The sequence below is a fragment of the Pagrus pagrus genome (genome assembly GCF_965226575.1).
Source record: "Pagrus pagrus genome assembly, chromosome: 7".
NCBI classification, from domain to species: domain Eukaryota; kingdom Metazoa; phylum Chordata; class Actinopteri; order Spariformes; family Sparidae; genus Pagrus; species Pagrus pagrus.
The window spans coordinates 8,353,318-8,373,944 of NC_140191.1; the positions used below are offsets into that span (position 1 = coordinate 8,353,318).

The following is a 20,627-nucleotide window of genomic DNA, read 5'->3' on the forward strand; positions in this document are numbered from 1 at the left end:
GGTGCATTATGTAAGAATTTTAGTTTCATTCAAAGACTGAATTATAAGAATATGAAGGCCTTCAAGACAGTTTTGACGTCATGTCAGAGGCGTCTATGTATTGTGTTGCAGAGATATCTATTATTGAAGTTAGCTTGCTAACCAGCTAGCCCGATATTAAACAACACCAACACGTCCCTGGTGATCTAAGCTCCCGGTCCAGGCAGAGTCAGCTCAGACGACTGCCAGCTGCACGGTTAACTTAGCTTACTGGCTGACGGCAGCTACAGTTAGCAGCAGTTAGCGGCTATGTTTAGTGCATGAATTCAACAGGTGGTCGATTCTTACATACAGCACCTTTAAAGATGAATTAATGAACCAGACTACTTATATGACAGGCCTGTTAGCATACATAATATGTATCTTATGTTTGTTATTTTTGTGTGTTTTGTAACTTGTGCAAATAAATAACTACTTTGGGTCAAATATATAGGGTATAATAATTAGAAGTACACATTCAGATGTCACTACAAAATGGCAAACTCACTATATCTTCCACTCTACAGCGAGCATGTGAGTGATCCAGACACAGCCCTCAAGACTGGTTGTCTTCATATGTATGCAACAGATCCTTCCCTGTCTGCATTAAAGTTTTATACTTGGTCCCATTCTTTTCTCCATATGCTCCCGTTTGCTCACATCACCCAAAAACGCAAGCTCTCTTTTTGTTGTTATGCTAATGAAACTCGATGATTGACACGATCATTCTTCTCCTAGGACTGAATTTTCACAGCAAACTACTCGACCTCAAAAACTGTCTTCAGGACATCAGATTCTGGATGGCTGTGAACTGTTTCTTGCTTAATAAGAACGTCAAGTTATTTTATTGGACCCACAGTGTTTAACCCCCCCTGCTAACTCTTCATCCGGGTATGTCGTTCACACACACTCACATGTACACACACACAAACATTCACTGGGAGAAATAACATTGTGACATAAAAATGCATTTCAAAATAATTAGCCAGGTTTTTTAGAAATGTTTTGGATTGTTCACAGTGTTATGGGTATGTCATGTATTCTGTATTCATATTTCATAAGCGATTAATGCTCTTGTGATTTGCTTGCTTCATTAATTGTTTGGTCTATGAAAATGCCAGAAAACAGTTAAAAAAAAAAAAGTCCATGAAAAATTTCCTGGAGCCCAAGTTGAAAACAGTTGTTGTTTGTCAGACTCACAGTCAGGAATCAAAAGGTTATTGGTGAGCCAGAGAAGCTGAAACTGAGGAATGGTTTGTATTTTTGCTAGAGTAGTAGTTGGCAATTAATTTTCGGTCAGCGATTAATCGAGGAATGATCTCAGTACAATTTCATATTGTTTTCTATTTCATTATGTCAAATGTATTTATTTAATCTTGAATTACCCACTGTTTGATAACATTTTAAGTAAGTCTGCACACTTTATTTATGGAGTACTAGCCATTCAAACTTGATGATATGAAAGCCATCCAAGTGTTTAAAAAAGTAGGCTGCATACCAAGGATACAGATGATAAATATGAGTATAGTGGGTGTACATTTAGTTAAGCACTGTATATACTGCTATTTGTCAGTAGTATTTCCAGTTTTATGCTACTTTATTCTTCAACTTCTTCACATAAAACTTGATTTAAGACCCATGCACCTGCTCAGCCTCTCTGAAAGCAGAACAGTACCTGTTCTCATAGACATTTGAAGTAATCAAACTGTTTACATATAAAGACTCCAGCTAACTTGATGCATATCAATTCATGTATGAAGTAACTGTGAAGTAACTTCCCTTAATTTATGATCTATTCAGTGCGAATGAATCACATAAAGTCATAGTCGCCTGATCATTTGTTAATGGTGAGCAACAGGAAGTCATGATACATGCTGCAATAATTCATGTATTAAGTCATCATGAGACGTGCATTAGTTAGACATTACTCAGGTATATGATTGGTACCCTTATTATAAAGTGTTAGAGGCAGTATTCATTAACATTACTTAAAGTAAAGTTTATGAAATAGAAAGTGGGGATTAAAAGAGAAAAAGTCATAATTATGAGATTAAAAAGTCAAATTATATGATAAATATGCTATATGAAATAAATGTATTATTATTATTATTATTGATCAGTGCCTTTGATGTGTAACAGATATAAGAGAAGCTGTTCAGTTGTAATCTTTACAAGCAGGGAGCGGTCCGTTTCTCCGTTATCTGGACATAAGTTTTGTCAAACTTGACAACGATACCTGGATATCAGTAGAAATACTGTCACCACTAATCGACTCCCACTATCCGGTGAAATATCTTTCTTCAGACCTGCTGGCTGCGCACTCAGGCCTGGACTGAACGATAGCACAGAATTAAGCTGCTATTTCCAGAACCAGAACAGGGATTTAAGTTGTATTTTCCACGGTCCGACAGAGAAGAAGAAGCGCTGTCTAAATCCAATGAACAATCAGTTTAAATTATGTTCCTGATCAAAAATTGATGCTAATTCAGAGGCAGAGCTTCTGTTTTCCAGAACAAGAGCAGTTCATCTGGGACCACAGCTGTCTTTTCCAGAGCTAGAGCTGTTTCTCCAGGACCAGAGCTGTCTGTGCGACTCTCCATCAGTCAGTCAGAAGAGAAGAAGCCTGCAGCAGGAGCTTAACAACATAGGGTGGTTTAGAGATGTTCAGCTGTGGGTTTTCCCAGGGTGCTCCGGTTTCTCCCACATAAATAAATACATTTTCTTTTAAGATAAATTGTAACAATTTGCATGTTTTTGTTTTAAGTTGGCCTTTTACCTTTATCCAACTTTCCTTTTCATGAGTGTACTAATGCCACACACATTTTTTTTGCATATGCATTCATCATTAGGAGGTTTGCCACAAAACAGCAGCACAGCATTGATGTCAATCATTGTGTGTTCACAAAAAGGGACATTTCAGGTTTAGTTGCCTTGATGGTAATAAAAGTTTAAGTAAGAAGAAAGAGCCCAGGCTCTGTTCAGCCTCAAGCCATCTCTCTGGGTAACAACCCACGTGTAGCAGCACAATAACTCAGCTTGTTTTTAAAAAGCATTATCTTTGTTTTTAAGAATTTCGCCATGAAATAGCCATCTGAATAAAGCTTTAAGTTATGGAATGCAAATATTGATTTAGAAATGTGTAATTTCATTTTGGTTTTTAAAAAAGTGGTTTGTTTGTGGTTGTTTTTGTTGTTGTTTTCTTTAATATTTCTGCAGCGAAGCTTAAATTGGCATATATAAATGTATATATGATAAAATATATATCAATAAATTCACTAAAATGAATTCAATCATTATCTACTCACCCCCATGCACAACAGCGTTGCAGCATTCTCCTAAACAACTGAAGTAGTTGAGGACTTGATTTAAAATGTGAAAAAACAACCAAAAAACAGAAAATGGCTCCACACGGTGCAATCAAAGTCTCCAGAAGCCCCAAGGTCCCAAATTCCTTTCAAAACAAAATTATATACACATTTGGTCAAGCTCATGTTCCTTCGACAAAAAGCCTAGGGGGAAGTTTATGATACCTACACGTTTTGTTCAGCAAGATAATCTTCACAGATGAACGTTACTTCTGTGAATTTCAAAGCATAGAGCGTGGAGTGAAGATTGTGGAAGTGAGGGCGAGTTGAAGGGGCTCAAAAACCTTAAAATATTCCACATTTATTATATATACACTTGACATTTTTCAAAGTTTTAAAAGCCAGCAATAGGAATTTGGCATCAGCTCTTGAAAAACCTAAAAATAGTCCACATTTTTCATTTATTCCCGACATTTTTCAAAGTTTTCACAGCCAGCTGTAAGCATTTGGCATCAGCTCTTGAAAAAACAATATTATATTAATATAATATATATAATATATTTTTGACATTTTTCAAAGTTTTCACAGTACATTCTGGCTTCAGCAAGTTCTTCAGGACTTGCCTTCTCTATTTCATAAAGCATTAGATATCATTTTATTTATTGTAATTTTATGTGTATATATGTATATATAGATGTATATATGTATGTATACCTATTTGTGTGTGTGTGTGTGTGTGTATTTATATATATATGTATGTATGTATATATGTATATATATATATATATATATATATATATATATATATATATATATATATATATATATATATATATATGGAGGACATGACCTCACTGCCTTACTTCAGTAGACATTGAGAGGATCACCTCTGTACCGAGACTTTGTTTGGACTATTCGTGTCATTCTGGGTCAAAGAACCGACTGTAACCCATCGACGTGGACCCACGTCCTCCATCCACACACTTTCAAATCTACCGACCCGTGACCGGAAGTCGTCATCGCGGCTGCTACGTCACTTTACTCCGATGCGGAAGCGATCGTCATCGTAAAGGCTTGTGAGTTGGAAGGTCTGTGAGAGATGTGATCACATCGCAGCGATTTTCTGCGATAAGACCAGCGTGTGGTTCGGTCGTTTGAATGAGTGAAGCGGTGTCCGACCCGTGTAGGTGTCTTGTGGACGATGTGTGAGTCGCCTCGTGCCTTTTAAAAGCCTCGCGGTCAGCTTTAAGTTCACTGCATGTCTCGTGAGCCCAGGCTGGCAGTTAACGGACGAGTCAGGCACTTTGCTGCATTGAAGACGAGATGTTATTTTTAAAATGACAGGCTAATGAGACACTCGGACAGGTTTCTTCTCCTCTGAGCTGCAACTTGGCTTTATTTTTTCCTTTCTGTCCAGTGTAGGGTGGGTCACGAGGTTGACAGCCATAAACCGTTTTAAAAGAGCATTTCACTGCACTTATTTTAGACCGTTTACAAAATGTCGTGGATAAGAGAAGGTGAACTGAACCTGCTTGAAAAGATTTCAGCGAATATCCTGAAGGTAAGCCTGACTGTGTGTGTCTCCTCACCTGTGTGTCTACACCCTCTCATGTGTTGCCATAACATTTGAGTCAACTCAGGCTGTTTCCTTTCTTTAATTATTATTATATTGGCTTTGGCAAACGATATCTCCTCCATCTTGATACTGAATCATCCCATCTACATATGTGCTATCATGGCCTCTCACCCAGATGCCCATTACACTTCATATTATATCTTCGTATTATTAATCCTAGTAGTTTACAAGTTATCAAGTACTTATTATCCCCAGTGTGTGCCTCTCATGTGTTGCTGTAAGATTTGAGTCAATGAGTACAGCATTGGTTTGCCTCAAAAAGTAATACCCTGAAGAGAAAACATTTAACACTCACACAACATCTAAGATTCAAGATGCATTTTTTGTCACTCTGGTTATTAAAATTCTTATGCCTAAGACCACTACAGAAATGGTAAATGGTAAATTAGTAAATAAAATGTATACAACTAGTGATAACAATAAGGAAAGAACTCAAAACAACAACAGTATGCAGAATAAAAATATGGACAGCAGGGATAAGGTGCTTGTGTGTATATATCTGTCTATACATGTATGTATGTGAGACCTTGCATGAAAAAGTGTAAACATAATGTAAGTAGCAGTAAGGAGAAGGTATAAAAACAGCATTTAAAGTGATTGAAGTGTAGTGATGGAGCACAGTGTCTCACTCTGTTTTCCAAATCGGCACCAAGCTGGTAGCTTCACAGTCAATATGTTCATCCTGAGACCAAATAAAAATCTTCCTAGTATCAGTCACACTACTCCAAGTTAGTTATGGATACTGGGATATGGGTGTGTACATGAAACACTAAAATATCCCTAACTAGTTTTAAGTAGTGTGCATGTGTCTGTATTGATGTAAAAAAAAAATGTTTTTTCTAATTTCATGTAAAATAATGTGTTCAGGATTTTCATGTGTCATACATAACAAGTATGATGTAATTTCTGTCCACCTGGATTGGATTAAAAAATGTTTTTGTCGTGCTGCAGACTGTATATCTTTTCATCCAGATGGTCAAAAGAGTCTTTTCGGATTCTTGAAATACCCCCAGAGCATTGTTAAGTGTTGCTTTTTTATTTTTCAAAATAACAACTGCTTAGCTCTGTGACTCAAAAATACTCAAAACATTTTTTTTTTCAAGGTCAAGAATAAAACAAGTAACAAAAATAATCAGTGTCTTATCATAAAAGCAAGAGGAATCATCACATTTTAGAAGCTGGACTCAGATAATATTTTGCACACATGCTTGAAAAAATAACCGCAAAATGATGGTCCATCACCGCAACTGTTGCCTGATTATTCTGTTTAACTTTATTAACATGACTCGGTGCTAAATCTCTCCTGACTCTCCTGCATCGTGTCCCCCAGGCTGGACCCATGCCTAAACATGTGGCCTTCATCATGGACGGTAACCGCCGCTTTGCACTCAAGAACAACATCGAGCGGCAGGAAGGGCATATGCAGGGCTTCAACAAGCTGGCAGAGGTGAGGCTGCGTTGTGATTGACACGTCTTCTGGGCATGAAGTAGGTTCCTCATGTATGTGTAACCGCCTGTCCCTTCCACGCCAGACATTACGTTGGTGTAAACATCTGAATATCCAAGAGGTGACGGTGTACGCCTTCAGCATCGAGAACTTCAAGCGCACTAAAGACGAGGTGGATGGGCTGATGGAGCTGGCCAAGCAGAAATTTGAGAGGCTGTTGGATGAAAGGTGAGTTTTCAAGTTAAAGCAGCAGTATGAAACATTTACACACAAATTAAAGACTTTTATATTCAAGCCGTTGCCAAACGAGTTCACACATTGCTGATTAATCCTATACCCGCCAGATAAATCTCTGTGTTTTGCAGTATTTTCCAGAGTATTCAGATGTTGTGTCTGTGGCTGCATTTTTTGTGTGTATTCCAGAAGTGAAGAGGGAAGCTGCTACAGCAACTATGTAGAGCTCATGGCAGAGAAACCTAACAGCCACAAGGGGGAGAGAAACGTTCCATAATCCAGCGTCAGAAGATTTAAAATAGCTTATAACACTGCTGCTTGTCACATTTTGCACATATGATTCACAGTTTCCTTAAAGAAAAGTCGACAGGAACCAAATGCCGTGCTCGGGCACTGCTTTCAAGACTGAAACCTTTTATAAAAACAAAGTAAAATGACCTGAAATGGGCTTTAACATGAACATATTTCACAGTTGCATTTAAAAACATCCGCACTGAGGAAAGATTTTGATTTTTTGCTGCAATTGCATGCAGAGTTGACAGTTGACAACTCTGACACAGAAACGCCTGCCACTGCTTTGACCATTGAGTAAGACATGCTGTGGACTGATGCCAGAGCGGCCAAGAGGAAGAAAGGCTGATTTATAAATAGGAGTGCACAATATCAATTATTTCCATCGCTATTATGGCTGATACGGACTCTTTTCCTGCAATATATACTTATACCTATACTTTATAGGTGTTACTGATAACATTCAGCTACTAAATCTCTCTCTCAACAGCTACCATGGTGAATGTTTAAGCTAATATGGAGCTGTGCTTATCCGCAGTTTCACAAATAGCCACTAGATGTTGGCCCAAGAAAAATGTTGTCTTGCTTTGCCAGACTGCTTCACGTTTTTGTACAACAGATCAGCATATTAGCTTGAATAAAGGGAGTAACTTGTCACACTCAGCCTTGCTGTCTGCCCATCGTTCCCGCCACCTCCTCACCGTATGTTATTCCCTACGGCATTAACACTGTAAAAAAAAAAATGTGGTTAGTGTTGAAAAACCTGCTTCACTCTAGACTCTGGATTACAGATTGCTTCAGAGAACCGGTACTCACTGACTTTTCTTTGGAAATTCCTTTGTGTAAGCGTCATGTGATCTCTGATTGGGAAATGCAGTCTTCTTCTTCCGGTTAATCTTCATGTTTTTCTTAATTCATCTCCTCCTCCATACCCCTCCCTTGTCTGTCCGCTTCTTTAGGGAAAACCTGGAGAAACATGGTGTGTGTATCCGCGTGCTGGGTGACTTGAATATGCTGCCGCTCGACCTCCAGCGAATTATCGCCAAAGCTGTGCTCACAACCAAGGCGCACAATAAGTACGTGTTTTATTAACGGGGCACTGTGTAGTTTGGGAAAATAAATTCAAACTCAGGATTTGACAATATTAATGAGGTAATAGTACAAACTTTTTTTCCCATAACTGAATAAACAAGCTGTTCTCAGAGGAAAATAAGGTTCCCAGAACACTGTTTGAAAGCTAGAAAGGTGGCAGGGTCCGCCAAATATAAACATAAAGTAAAACAGTATGAAATTGTGTTTCCCCAAAGTCAGTTTGTTTATTCAGTCATGAAAAATGAAGAGAGAGTTTGTTTATTTAGTTTGTTAAGGCATAAAGCAATCAGTCAATGAAGATCTTTCCCTTCTGATTAAAATGTCTCCCCCAACACTACGCAGTGCACCTTTAATCTGTAGCTCTGCTTCTATGACCCCTCACCATTAGTGACTCAATCTTACCACTGCATTATCCATATCATATAACATAAGTAGATTATATAAAATGCATTATACAAATGCTTGTTTTGCAGATGTTTCCTGAATGTGTGTTTCGCCTACACGTCAAGATATGAAATCACCAACGCGGTGAGAGAAATGGCTTGGGGAGTGGAGCAGGGCCTGATCAAAGCAAGGTAAACTAAGGCTAAGCACTGAGCTGGTCTTGTTGATAACAGTTTAATATCAATATGTTGCCCAGCCCTCGTGCAATGTAGAACGTGAAAAGATAACCGGGGGAGCCAGTGCATTAATAAGCTAATGTTTGTGTTGTTCTGTTGTGCTCAGCGATGTTTCAGAAGCGTTGCTAAGTCAGTGTTTGTACAGCAATAACTCTCCCAATCCTGATCTGCTCATCCGCACGTCTGGAGAGGTTCGCCTCAGCGACTTCCTTCTTTGGCAGGTGAGGATGAGAATGACTGCAGTGGAAACATGATGCGAGTTGTTGTCTCTTTCACGTGCCCCTTGAGAGATCTCTCTTAAACTCAGAAAACACTCAAGTCAGATCGGAGATACGAATTCCAGAGAGTGTTTGGAGATCATTGAAGGAATTCTTCAACAGGCGCAGTAGTTGTTGTCACCCCGGCAGTTAGACTTGTATTTCAGGTTATGTTGCTCAAAGCGTTAATTTTAAACAAAGCTTTTAGTTTATGTAGACATTTTTTAAGACAACTTATAATCGACCGGTCGACCACCAGATCAACTGCTGAGCACCGTAACACTCGGTCTGAGTAACTTCCAAGAGAAAGTTGCCATTCTTTGATTTCAGTCCAACAGCCTCTGGCCTCCGCACTCCCCCATAACAGCAAACAAACCGTCTTTTTGTCTTGATGAAAAGACACTCAGAGACGCCATCCAAGGCCCAGAGAAGCATGAATCAACATCCTTCACCTTTCCCTGACATTTCACAGACCCAACCAATCAATCACCCGGGGAAAACAATCAACAAATCAATTGAAAATGAATATAATCATCAGTTGCGGCCCTACATTACAGACCTTGTTTTTAATGTATTCATTATATACTGTATATTATCAAGGTCTTTCTTTCAGTTTTGCTAACGGTCAGATAGCTTTTTACTGTACAAATTAAATTAGAGTACTGTCTATAATTCAAATACTAAATACTAAATACTATAATATAATACAGTACTGTATATAAAATACAGCCAGCTGCAGTTCTTCCTCCCCGCGCCTGCTCGTTTTCTGTCTCCATCACTCCATCCTTTCAGTAGACTAGACAAGGTAGCCTGAGGAACCCCACATTTTTCTACTGTGTCTCGTTGACTTTGTTTGTTACGAGGCTACGAGGAGATTATTTCTTCATGTGGAGAAAATTCTATCCTTTTCCCATCATGATCTCAGTGTGCACACAACAACAGCCTCAGGTAGCCAGTGGGAAGCAAACGGGTTACTGCGAGACAGATTACCAGGGGAGTCTGAATTACTCTAGTCTAAAATGTTTTCCCATACGTTGTCCTGTATGAAGAGACCCAAAATGAAAACTGTAGGTGGACTAACTGATGACTATAAGCAAACTATTTGCATGTGTATAGTAATGATTTTTTCCCCGGGCTTTTTGATGCATATAAGCCGTTGATAACTGTAACCGTGATCACCATTATTGATTTCCACAGTGTCAGATGATATGATACAAGACTGTTTCTGTTTCAAGTAAGATTTTGTGGTGATCTTAAGTATTCAAGTCATATTCTGTGTGTCGTCGCCGTTATCTGTAATGTAGCAGCCATCATAGATGAGAATTGAATTGATTTTTACCAATAAATGAGATCATTAATAAATGTTTATTTTTAAAAGCTCATTCATGTCGGCTTTGACCGTCTCGGCTACTTTACTACTAAGACTGTGACCAAACACAGCTGCTTGTTTGATACTTTGCATTTCTCTTTACCGCCAACTTAACGTGTTTCGATCAAAGGACTTCTTTAAAGCAGATTATTTGTTCTGACATACAGCAACAAAGTGTTACCCACCAATTTAGGAGTGCAATCTACGATAGATGTTCACAAAAGAGACACAATTATGTAATGATTTGATCATATTGTCAGACACTTGACAGCTTCTCGTCTGAGACCTGTATTGATTTTCTTTTCTCTTCCGTTCTGCAGACTTCCCACTCTTGTATAGTGTTTCAGTCGGTGCTGTGGCCAGAGTACTCATTCTGGAACCTGTGCGAAGCCATTCTCCAATATCAACTAAATTACAAATCCATCCAGGTAAGGCTTATATTGAGACCAATGGAGGACTTTGTATTGGAAAGGGTATACAGGGACACTGGCAAAATAACAAGAATATCTCAGAATACAGTGTTTGTTTTGTGACCTTGCCAAATGTATTGATTGAACTCCACTGGTCTGTCATTTTTTGAGTGAATGTCCTCATTGGGGTCTTCACAGGCAGTGCAGATGAGGATCTGTGTGTGACTTCAGCTCCCCGTTGCACGTGTATTTTCCTCGTCTTTGTTGTATTCCAACACGGGAACACAGCACTTGATTTCTTGTGGTTGCCCTTGCCACATTTGAATGTTTTGCATTGTTTGCCAGTGGTGCACAGGAAAAAGGCAGCCAGTACTAAAGCATACAGTCACAGATCCTATCAGGCCTCCTTGAACCTTCGTAGCCTGCTATATATTGATTTGAAAACTCACCAATGAAACGGTCACTGTCAGATCTCTGTTGAAATACAACCACACTCTTGAGAGCATATTTGAAATGCAGGAGGACTATTTTGGAAAATGAGGAATAACTGGTCACATGTATTTTTAACAATATTATTGAAAGGTATTTAAAGGTGCAGTATGTAAGAGTCGGCCACCTTGAAATCATACTCCCAACAAATAAGGGCAGCATATCACCAGAGTAACCGCTAACTGCTGCTAACCGTATTCTTATATATCCATTACTGCAGCTACTGTTAGCTCAGTTAGCCATGGGAAGTGTTGGTGTTCACACCGCTAGCACAGGAGCTTGTCGCTGGGAGAAAGAGGCAAATATCTCTGCAACACCATACATAGATGTCTTTGACATAACGTCAAAACTTTAATTTCTTCAGTCTGTTGATAATTTTATTTCATTTTTTAATGTTTTAAACTGAAATTCTTACATACTGCACCCAAAAGACCTGAATCAACAACCTTAACAAACACCAAACATTCCCAGCTTCATCAAATGGATATTTCCACCTGGATTATTCTAGTGTAAGTAGGGCAACATGTAACCATGGATTATTTTCGTTGAGTCTATAAAATGGCAAATAACAGTGAAAAATGCTTATCATAATTTCCCAGAGCCCAAAGTAATGTCTTCAAATTGCTTCTTTTGTCCAACCAACGGTCCAAAACCCAAAGTCTTGTCCTTTACTGTCATAAATGCCAAAGAAAGCAACAAATCCTTTCATTTAGGAAGCTGGAACCAGCAAACATTTGACATTTGACAAAAAAATACACTTAAAAATGTCTGGAATGTCTGCTATCCGCAAAACCAATCGATTCCTGTAACATTTTCAGTGGTTCACTCTCTTATCTTGTCGTTGGCATGTAAACATCGTCCATTTCTTATCCTGAGTCAACTCTTCCATATCATATATTTCAGACACACATTTTTAACCATTCGTCTTGTGTTGGTGGTTCAGCCTTGTTACCATCTCTTTGTAACGGCCTTTTTGCAGGCTGCCAACAAGATGTTCAACAAATACTGTTTACAAGGATCTCCTGTAAAATAGTACAGCACTACACATGATTTAGGTATATCATAGCCCAGAATCTTAACATAACAATATGAACAGCTCCCCAAAGGTTTACAATTTCAGGACAAAATACATGACAGTAGTCGACATTTATTGCCCCACATTTCTAAGATGTTTATATAAATTAGTTCAACCACTGCATATCATTCTGTTGTTCTGTCGCAAAACGTAAATAGTATGGTTTTAGCTAAGTTGGTGAAAAAGCATAGATATTTTTTCCACCAAATATCCTGAGATTCAAACCCCGAATGAATCAGTTTAGCTCTGCCATGTTTTTCAAAGACGAGGGAAATATCTCGGGCCAGTATGACAGTGAAACAGTTTGTGTTGCTCACCATCTGTCACACAACACAGACTCTCTGTTGTGCATGTAATCAGCATTGTGGCTTCAGTTATTGTCAACCAAAACAAATACGAATACCAATTTTTAAAACTGGTAATCAAAGCAATTCCTTACGTAACAGGACTAATGGGAATGTCGATGTGTGTTTGTATTTTAGAAAGCCAGAGACCTCCATCGAGAGCATCAGGCCTTACAGCAGCTAGAGGCGGATCGTGCCTGCGTGGCGGAGCACCTGCAGCACCATGGGAATGGAAAGCCCGCCGACGCCCAGAGAAGACAAGAGGCGCTGCTGCACTACACCACCTGCCGGGAAGAACGAATTCAGGACTTCCTAGAAGCGCTGAAGCACAAGAGAGACTCTTTCTTTAATGACTTCGAGAGCGAAGCCGTCCTGGCTTAGGAAGGCTCCGAAGAACAAACCCCATGTTGAAGTGGGGACGAAACCTCTCCGGTGCTCTTCCCAAAAGGGCTTTTTGTGGAAAAGGGGAAGAGTGAGCAGTAACTGGGAATGGTTTCATTTGGGTTACTGGTTTGTACAAGTTGAGAGGGCAGTTTTACCCCTATGGGGCTGTAGAATAATTGATATTTATGATTGTAGATTTAAAAAAAAGTCTAATACGTGGAAATGTCTGGTCAAGATGTAGTTAAATGGTGTAAATCGTGTGTCACATGCATGCCAGTGGAAGATCAAATCTTACGAGTGAAAGCCAGGGATTCTGTGTCGTGGAGATGTTTGCGAAGAAGAAATCATCGAGATGATATAAACCAGTCCAGTTTTTTTTTTTTTGTGTCGAGTCCCAAAGGAAGTGTCGTCTGTTGAGTGTGATGTTAATGACATAACTAGATTTTGACCAGCTTTCTTAAACAGAATAAAGTGATAACTGTACGTCAGATGTGATTAAATGATGTGTGATCCACTCTTTTGTACTTCTGTTGCACATTTTGGTTGTCTTTATCAGCTGCCTGACATCAGTTCTTACCTCCATCTAGCTTTTAATATGATGGTAATGAATGTCTTAACTTGTGCAGCAGACAAATATCAATTTTGTAAGGTATAGTATCTCAGGAAATTATTGTTTTGGTTTGGCATGAGATTACAGAGGCCTGAAAGCTTTCATCCCATATAGACATATCAACTTCTCTAATTTCTACGAGTAACGGTTGGATAAATATTGGACCTCTCCACAGATTGACATGCTAAATATACAGTTTGAATTAAGACATTTATTTTGTAGATTAAATTGATATTAATGCATATAGTTGCTATTTTGATGTAGTGAATATTAAGGTAGGTGAACTATGACTTCCATTCAGTGATCTAAGACAAGCAAGGCAACACTAATATTTTGTTCATTTGGGACTAATGGAGGACTTAACACACAAAAATCCTTCAAAAATACCAAGTTTAAAATGACAAATAAATATGTAACACTTGATTACAAATAGAAAAAAAGTTAGATTAATAAAAATGTACATTTTAAAAGCACAGTTCAAGCCACTAACCTATTATTCCTCCCCATTCTGACCATGTTATTCTTGCTATAATACATGTAGCAGGCAAGAAAAGTAGCATAGATCATTGTTGGATAGTATCCTAGCTACACAATCAGGTCTGTCATGACATAAAAAAGGGAGCTTTATCAAAAATTCTCTATTTAATTTTACCTCTCACGTAAGTCACAACTGTGAGACATCCACTGACAAAAATGAGCTCTGAAAATCCTTCCATACAAAATACTATTAAGTTATATATAGTATATATCAAAGCGTCAATCTTCATACAACTGGTGTCACTTGTATACAATGGAGAGAGCGGTATTAGGATCTTTTACTTAAGTAAAAGGAGCAGTAATACTACAGCACAAAAATACTTCATCACAAGTACAAGCACAAGTATTAGAAGAAAAATATGATGTATCAAAAGTGTAAGTACTTTGAATTTTGATACATCATATTTTTCTTCTTTCTTTAAGGTATAAAGTAGCTTTATATCTTGATCGGTGAAACAAATATAATGAAATAGAAATAGAAATTAATAGAGTACTTAAAGCAAATTTACATCCCACCAGAACTTTTATTTTATGACTACAAAAAAGTTTATACCAAGATCTTGTCATGGAGCGATTTGTCAGCACCAAAGTTGGATTAATTTAGCATGAAAGAGATGTTTCCTTTTTAATTTTATAAGAAAACAGAACGTTAATATTGACAGCAGATTCAAATACAAAAAAATAAATAAAAACAAAACAAATAACAGTCACACATCATAGAGCAGTTCATAAAGATGTTAAATAGGAAACATAAGTTCAATGTTTTTCTATTTTTGGAGTATTTATTAAAGTAATGTATTGGTTGGCTTCATTTTCAAAATTTCAAAAGGACGGTTTATTATTGGAGAATTTTCATTCATGAATGTGTGATTTTGCAATTAATAGCATCAAACTGATGATGTAGTATTGATTTGTTTGGGTCGAGGAGTAAGTAAAGAAGCCAAATAACACATTAAAGAGGCACTATGTAGTTTTGGAGAAGAAATTGAAACTCAGAATTTAAATATTTACAATATTAATGAGGTAATAATACAAACTCAGAAATACTTTTTTTCCATAACTGAATAAACAAGCTGTTCTCAGAGGAAAATAAGGTCCCCAGAACGCTGTTTGAAGCCAGAAAGGTGGCGGGGTCTGCCACAAATAAACAAATACAACAGCATGAAATTAAGTTGTCCTTTAAGGTCAGTTAGTTTATTCAGTTTAATCAGTCATGAAAACTTAGACTTTGTTGTAGGCTTAAGAAACTTCATAGTGCGCCTTTTAAAAAAAGAAAATTATATTAAACATATAACCATAAATCTCAATGATCAGTCGACATCTACCGTCTATTTTCTGCGAGTGTGCAGGTGTACAATACTCTTGCAATAACAGAGCTTAAAAAAATACCACGAATACTGTAAACAGTAGGTGTTGCGTACCTCAAGGGGGACGTTTTTCTGAAAGCCAAAAAACAGAAAAAGCACAATATTACGATTTGAATACCAGCAGCAGGCCTATACATGACATCTCTCTCTCTTCTGATCAAAATGTATTTCCCCAAAACTAAATAGTGCGCCTTTAAAATGATGACGCACGTGATATAGAAAACAGACAGGATTTTAAATTATATGTGATGAACTGGATCTACTTTTCTCAACCGTCTTGAGCGGTAATCCACCGGGGACCGTCGGTACAGCGCCTCCCTGCGGCACTGCTCGGCATTTTTCCTGGCTGCTTCCTGCCTCTTTAACGAATGGGGTGGCGCCTGTAATCACGTGACGCGCTCTCGTCCAATGGCAGACTTGGAAACACAAAACTGGTTCGAACCGGTTTCGTTCTTATATTTCAGTGTATAAACTACAAAAACATTCGTTTGCATTATACATTCGCCATTTTACTCTGCTACTGCCCGGTCGCCGTGTGTTATCTCTCCGAAAAACACCCCGTTTTTACGGTTATTTTTTTGTGAGCTTTCCGTTCATTTCCAGCCACCAACATGGTCAAAACGAAGGTAAGACTTTTATTTTATTTTACATTTTTTTTAAGACCAACGCTGCTCTGTCGGCGCAGTTCGCTTGAGGTTACCGTTGGGCTTGCGTTTGATATTTGTGCATCAGAGGAACGTCATCATCCCGAACGAACGCTACAGCCATGGCGGGCGGGCAGGAAAGACCTGCTCGGGCATCCTCCCGTGGATGTATTTACGTTACGGAAAATTATATCTTAACGAGGCTGATAGCGTTCGTGGTTGTATGTCCACGTCCTGCGCCAAAGCTCTGACTTGTGCAGAGGCTGACATTGCGCTGTGCAAATTTGTCTGGCACCGTTGGTCTTTCCCTCTTTGACAGAGGGGGTGGAGGGGGGAGGGGGTCTCCCCAGGCTAAACGCAACAACACAATTTCAACGCACACCGTAACGTTAAATGTGCGGCTATCGGCTCGATATAAACGCACCGCCGGCCACCCGCACGAACCAAAGACGAGTTGTTTTTTTTCCTGGCATTATGAAGTTCGAGCGCGAACTGCAAATTTGAGGAAGGAGTTGGGGGAGGGGAGGCGGAATTATTTTTTATTTATTTATTTTTCAGTCTGTTTTGAATAAGAAAAGTCAGGCTTGCTCATGCACGTCGATTCAACGCAGGTTTATGCTTGAGTTTAATCAACAATGGCCTTAAAATGTTAAAAACCGCAGATATTAACGCGTTGTGGGTTTAACCTAGTGCGTAACGTTATCAGTGAGTGAACAAATGCAGCTATGCGAAATCTTAATTTCTTTCTGTTATGTCAGGAGTTACGTTATTTTTTTTTTTGGTACGGTGATAACACGTCCTGAAGCAGCGTGTGGTATATATATGTAGATAGATATATGTATATAAAATAAATAAATAAATAAAAACAATTTTGGGGGGAAAAAAACGTCAAAAATTACAAATCCGTTTCTTAATGAAATCTCACATTAAGTTAAATTAAATTTTGTGTGCAATCTCTGCAGACCTGCGTTTGGCTGCACGTATTGTAAGGCGGTCGCTACAGATTAGTAGAGTAGTAATCTTATCAGTTTCCCAACAGCTGTCTGTCGGCGCGCACTGATACAAAACAAAGGAAGCTGTCAGGGCGCCAAGGCGCTGTCATGGTGACGGGACAGCCCCAGTTTGAATTCAAATAAGGGCGGGAAGACGTTTTAAAAAATTAGTTTATTTAACTAGTCTTCAGGTCTAGCGTTTATTTATTTATTGCCAATACAGGATCATTAGTGCAGCAATGTTGATACTCCCTGATTAAGAGATTATACTGTTGTTTGACTTTCTAGAGATGTCATGTATAATATTCAAATTGTAATATTGTGTTTTTCTGTTGTTGTTTTTTTTTTTTGTCTTGTAGAAGAACGTGCCCGCTGAGGTATGTAACAAACCCTAATTGTTTACAGTATTATTATATTATTATGATGCTCTGTTATTGAGAATTAACAATATTGTACACCTGCACATTCTCAGAAAGTAGATTAAATAGTCGACTGATAATTGAGATTTGTGGTTAAATGTTGCTCTTAATATAATTTACTTTTTTTTGGTTAAAAAAGTGCACTATGTAGTTTTGGGGGGGAAAATGTAATCGGAAGAGTAAGATCTTCAGTGACTGATTTTAATGCCTGAACAAACTAGTTTTCATGACTGACTCGTAAACTAAATAAACAAACTGACCGTAACGGACAACTTAATATCATACTGTTTTACTTTTGTTTATATGTGGCGGACCCTGCCACCTTACTAGCTTCAAACAGTGTTCTGGGGACTTTATTTACCTCTGAGAACAGCTTGTTTATTCAGTTACGGGGGAAGAAATTATTACCTATTGTATTATTACCTCATTAATATTGTAAATATTTAAATTCTGAGTTTCAATGTCTTCTCCAAAACTACATAGTGCCCCTTTAAGCAATTTTGACAAGACTGATTCTCACTTAAGGGCTGTATATGTCATACTTTGTTGGAGTTATGGAGTTTTTTTTTTTTACATGTATAATTATTATTAATGATTTTCTTCCTTCTGTCTTCATAGGAAAGAAGATGTTCCTCAAGGCTGGCGAGCGTAAGCTTCTTAGAAAAACAATTTATCATTCACAATTTGATAATTTGCACTAGACATACATGCAACATTTGATTAGTTTATTAAAGCTGTCTGTGGCACATGCTTTTCTGTTGTGTAACATACTGTTTACATATCATTTTAACTTCTATCTTTTTTTCCTTATTTTTATAGAAACCTAAACCTACTCAGGTGGTGGAGAAGAAGAAAGCTGTAAAGGTATGTAACTGATAACACAAGCTAAACAGAATGTTTTTGTATGTTGTTTGTCGCATGTTCAACTGATTCATGTCCTGGAGTTCCTTGAAGGGAAATTAAGTTTCTGGGCAAATGGGAAAGGAACATTTGAGACGTGTTTAGATGTTTTAGTTCACTTAATTTTGTTAATTGTCTGAAACATGTGCTTGAGAGCTCTAATCTGTTCCTAACCATGTGTCATGTCGTTTGTAGAAGGCAGCCAAACTGAAGAAGACCAAAGCCGAAAATGGAGGCGCCAAGGCTCAGGTTTGTTTCTTCTATGAGAAAGTGCCTCCATTACAAATATTACACAAGATAATTTTTCTTAATTTTTTGCAGGTTATTTGTGCTCTTAGCAGAAGACTTTGTTTTTAATTTACCTATCTCCAGGGTGTCAATGGGACGAGATTGAATGTCATCCATATTAAGACAATCAATCCAGTATTTCTAGGCTTTAAACTGCTTGCCATGAAACAGTTCACTTTAATTCCTTTAATTACTGTAACTTATTACTTACTAATATCTGCCAGGCTGCGTAAGAACAAATGCAGATATCTTTTGATAATATGCATCTGTGTATCAGTGGGATTTAATAAGGCTGGACCAATAATTATAATCTCAAAATAGACAATACCAATCAAACAAAAGTTCATGAACATCAACACAAGGTGTCTGCAAGTTTAAGTCCTTAAACTTTTCATAATAATTACCATTTATACGTCTTCAAAAATGTTTAAAAAAGACTGGAGTTATGGTTCATTGGTGCACTCATTCTTTGTTGAAAATGTAATCCTTTCTCTGAAGGCAAATGCCATAATTACCACAACAGTAAAGTTGTAAAGTTGGTCAATTGTTTTCCTTTTGATTTTGTTAACAAAAGGATCTGAAAGGCTGTTTGGTTTGATGAAACTTGCAGGAACCCTGCAATAAACCATATCAGATAAAGTCGATTAAATCATAGCATGACTGCGATCACAGTAGAGGGGAGTGTACTGTCCTACTGCCTAAATTATCAACGAATATAACATGCTGCTGTCGTCTTCTTTCTTTTTCTGTCCCCAGGAGGCAAAGACTGACGCCACTGAAGCCAAATGAATATCAGTTGATGTACTCACTCTGTGTACTTGGTGATTGTACAGTTTTAAAATAAGTATTTTTTACCAAGTTTTATATTACAAATGTCATTTATAGGTTTGTTTTGGGCTTGCACTTGATGTAACAAAACTCTGTTGTCACATTCATATCCATTTAAAATGATACCGTCCATATCTTGTAGACGTGGCATTTTTAGTTTAGTCTAATTCTGCTGAGTGATAGATATTTTCCAAGACGTTGGACTTTGATTCTAATTTTAAACATTATAAGGCAGCTAAAGCATATTGTTAAAATATGAGGGAGAACAGGAATTTTGCCTATTTATCTCCTTTATATTTTAATGTTGAACTAATAAGAAATTGCTTACCAAATGTTTTGAAGCACTGTATGTTGAAATGAGATCTAGTCATTGAAAATGCCACAGAAAAATACTGTTATTAGGTCAAAAGTTTGATACATCCCAAAAAACATGTAAGATGTGAACCTGGTCATCTAATGAAACGTTAAGTTATGTTTCTGTTAGAAGAAAAGGAAGCTTTTCTGACTTCAATGGTTGATCTAAATGTTCTTGAATAAAAATTTTCAAAATGTCGTCCTTGGCTATTTTTTGTGACGTGAAAACTTCATCACAAAAAATGGAGGTAACCTTGTTTCATATAGACATAACATCCCTTTGTTTCTTGTGAGACAATGATCTTTGCCGGCAACTGTCGTCCCCACACCTACTGCAGGCTCCTCCATCTTGGCAGGACATCCATTTTAAGACAACACCCCCCCAAGGTTTCGTTTACTCATCACCACTGCAGGCTATAGGTGGCTCTGCTTTGGTTTTCAACCTGCCGATGTGTCAGTATTATATTCTCTAAATGCGTTTGACTGGAGGCTGGTTAACTTAAAATGAAAAACCAAAACTTTCTTTGAAATTATATAAATTCTTCAACCATGTAAAAGTAAAAATGTGCATATGAAACTTCACTTCGGTAAAACCACAGTAGTTGGAGTTAAGCAGCCAACGGTAACGGCTGTCTTTGAATTTACTGATGTGAAAGTGAGATTGTCACGTTGTAGTTCGTTCATTCGTTAACAAATGGATCAGTAACACTTCATATT

General features: G+C 37.8%; 1 protein-coding gene and 1 long non-coding RNA gene across 2 annotated transcripts; both read left to right on the forward strand.

Moving 5' to 3' along the window:
• Nucleotides 1–4,364: 4,364 nt before the first annotated feature.
• dhdds (dehydrodolichyl diphosphate synthase) lies at nt 4,365–13,485 on the forward strand. The gene is made up of 8 exons (XM_084357265.1): nt 4,365–4,884; nt 6,290–6,406; nt 6,492–6,634; nt 7,891–8,007; nt 8,497–8,598; nt 8,750–8,864; nt 10,590–10,697; nt 12,726–13,485. The coding sequence occupies exons 1-8, from the start codon at nt 4,822–4,824 to the stop codon at nt 12,966–12,968; spliced, it is 1,008 nt and encodes a 335-aa protein (XP_084213391.1). The 5' UTR covers nt 4,365–4,821; the 3' UTR covers nt 12,969–13,485.
• A 2,442-nt stretch (nt 13,486–15,927) lies between these two features.
• LOC311260468 lies at nt 15,928–20,109 on the forward strand. The gene is made up of 6 exons (XR_014623018.1): nt 15,928–16,111; nt 17,481–17,498; nt 18,159–18,188; nt 18,360–18,404; nt 18,636–18,689; nt 19,485–20,109. It is a non-coding gene; the product is annotated as an uncharacterized lncRNA (long non-coding RNA).
• The last annotated feature ends 518 nt before the right edge of the window (nt 20,110–20,627 follow it).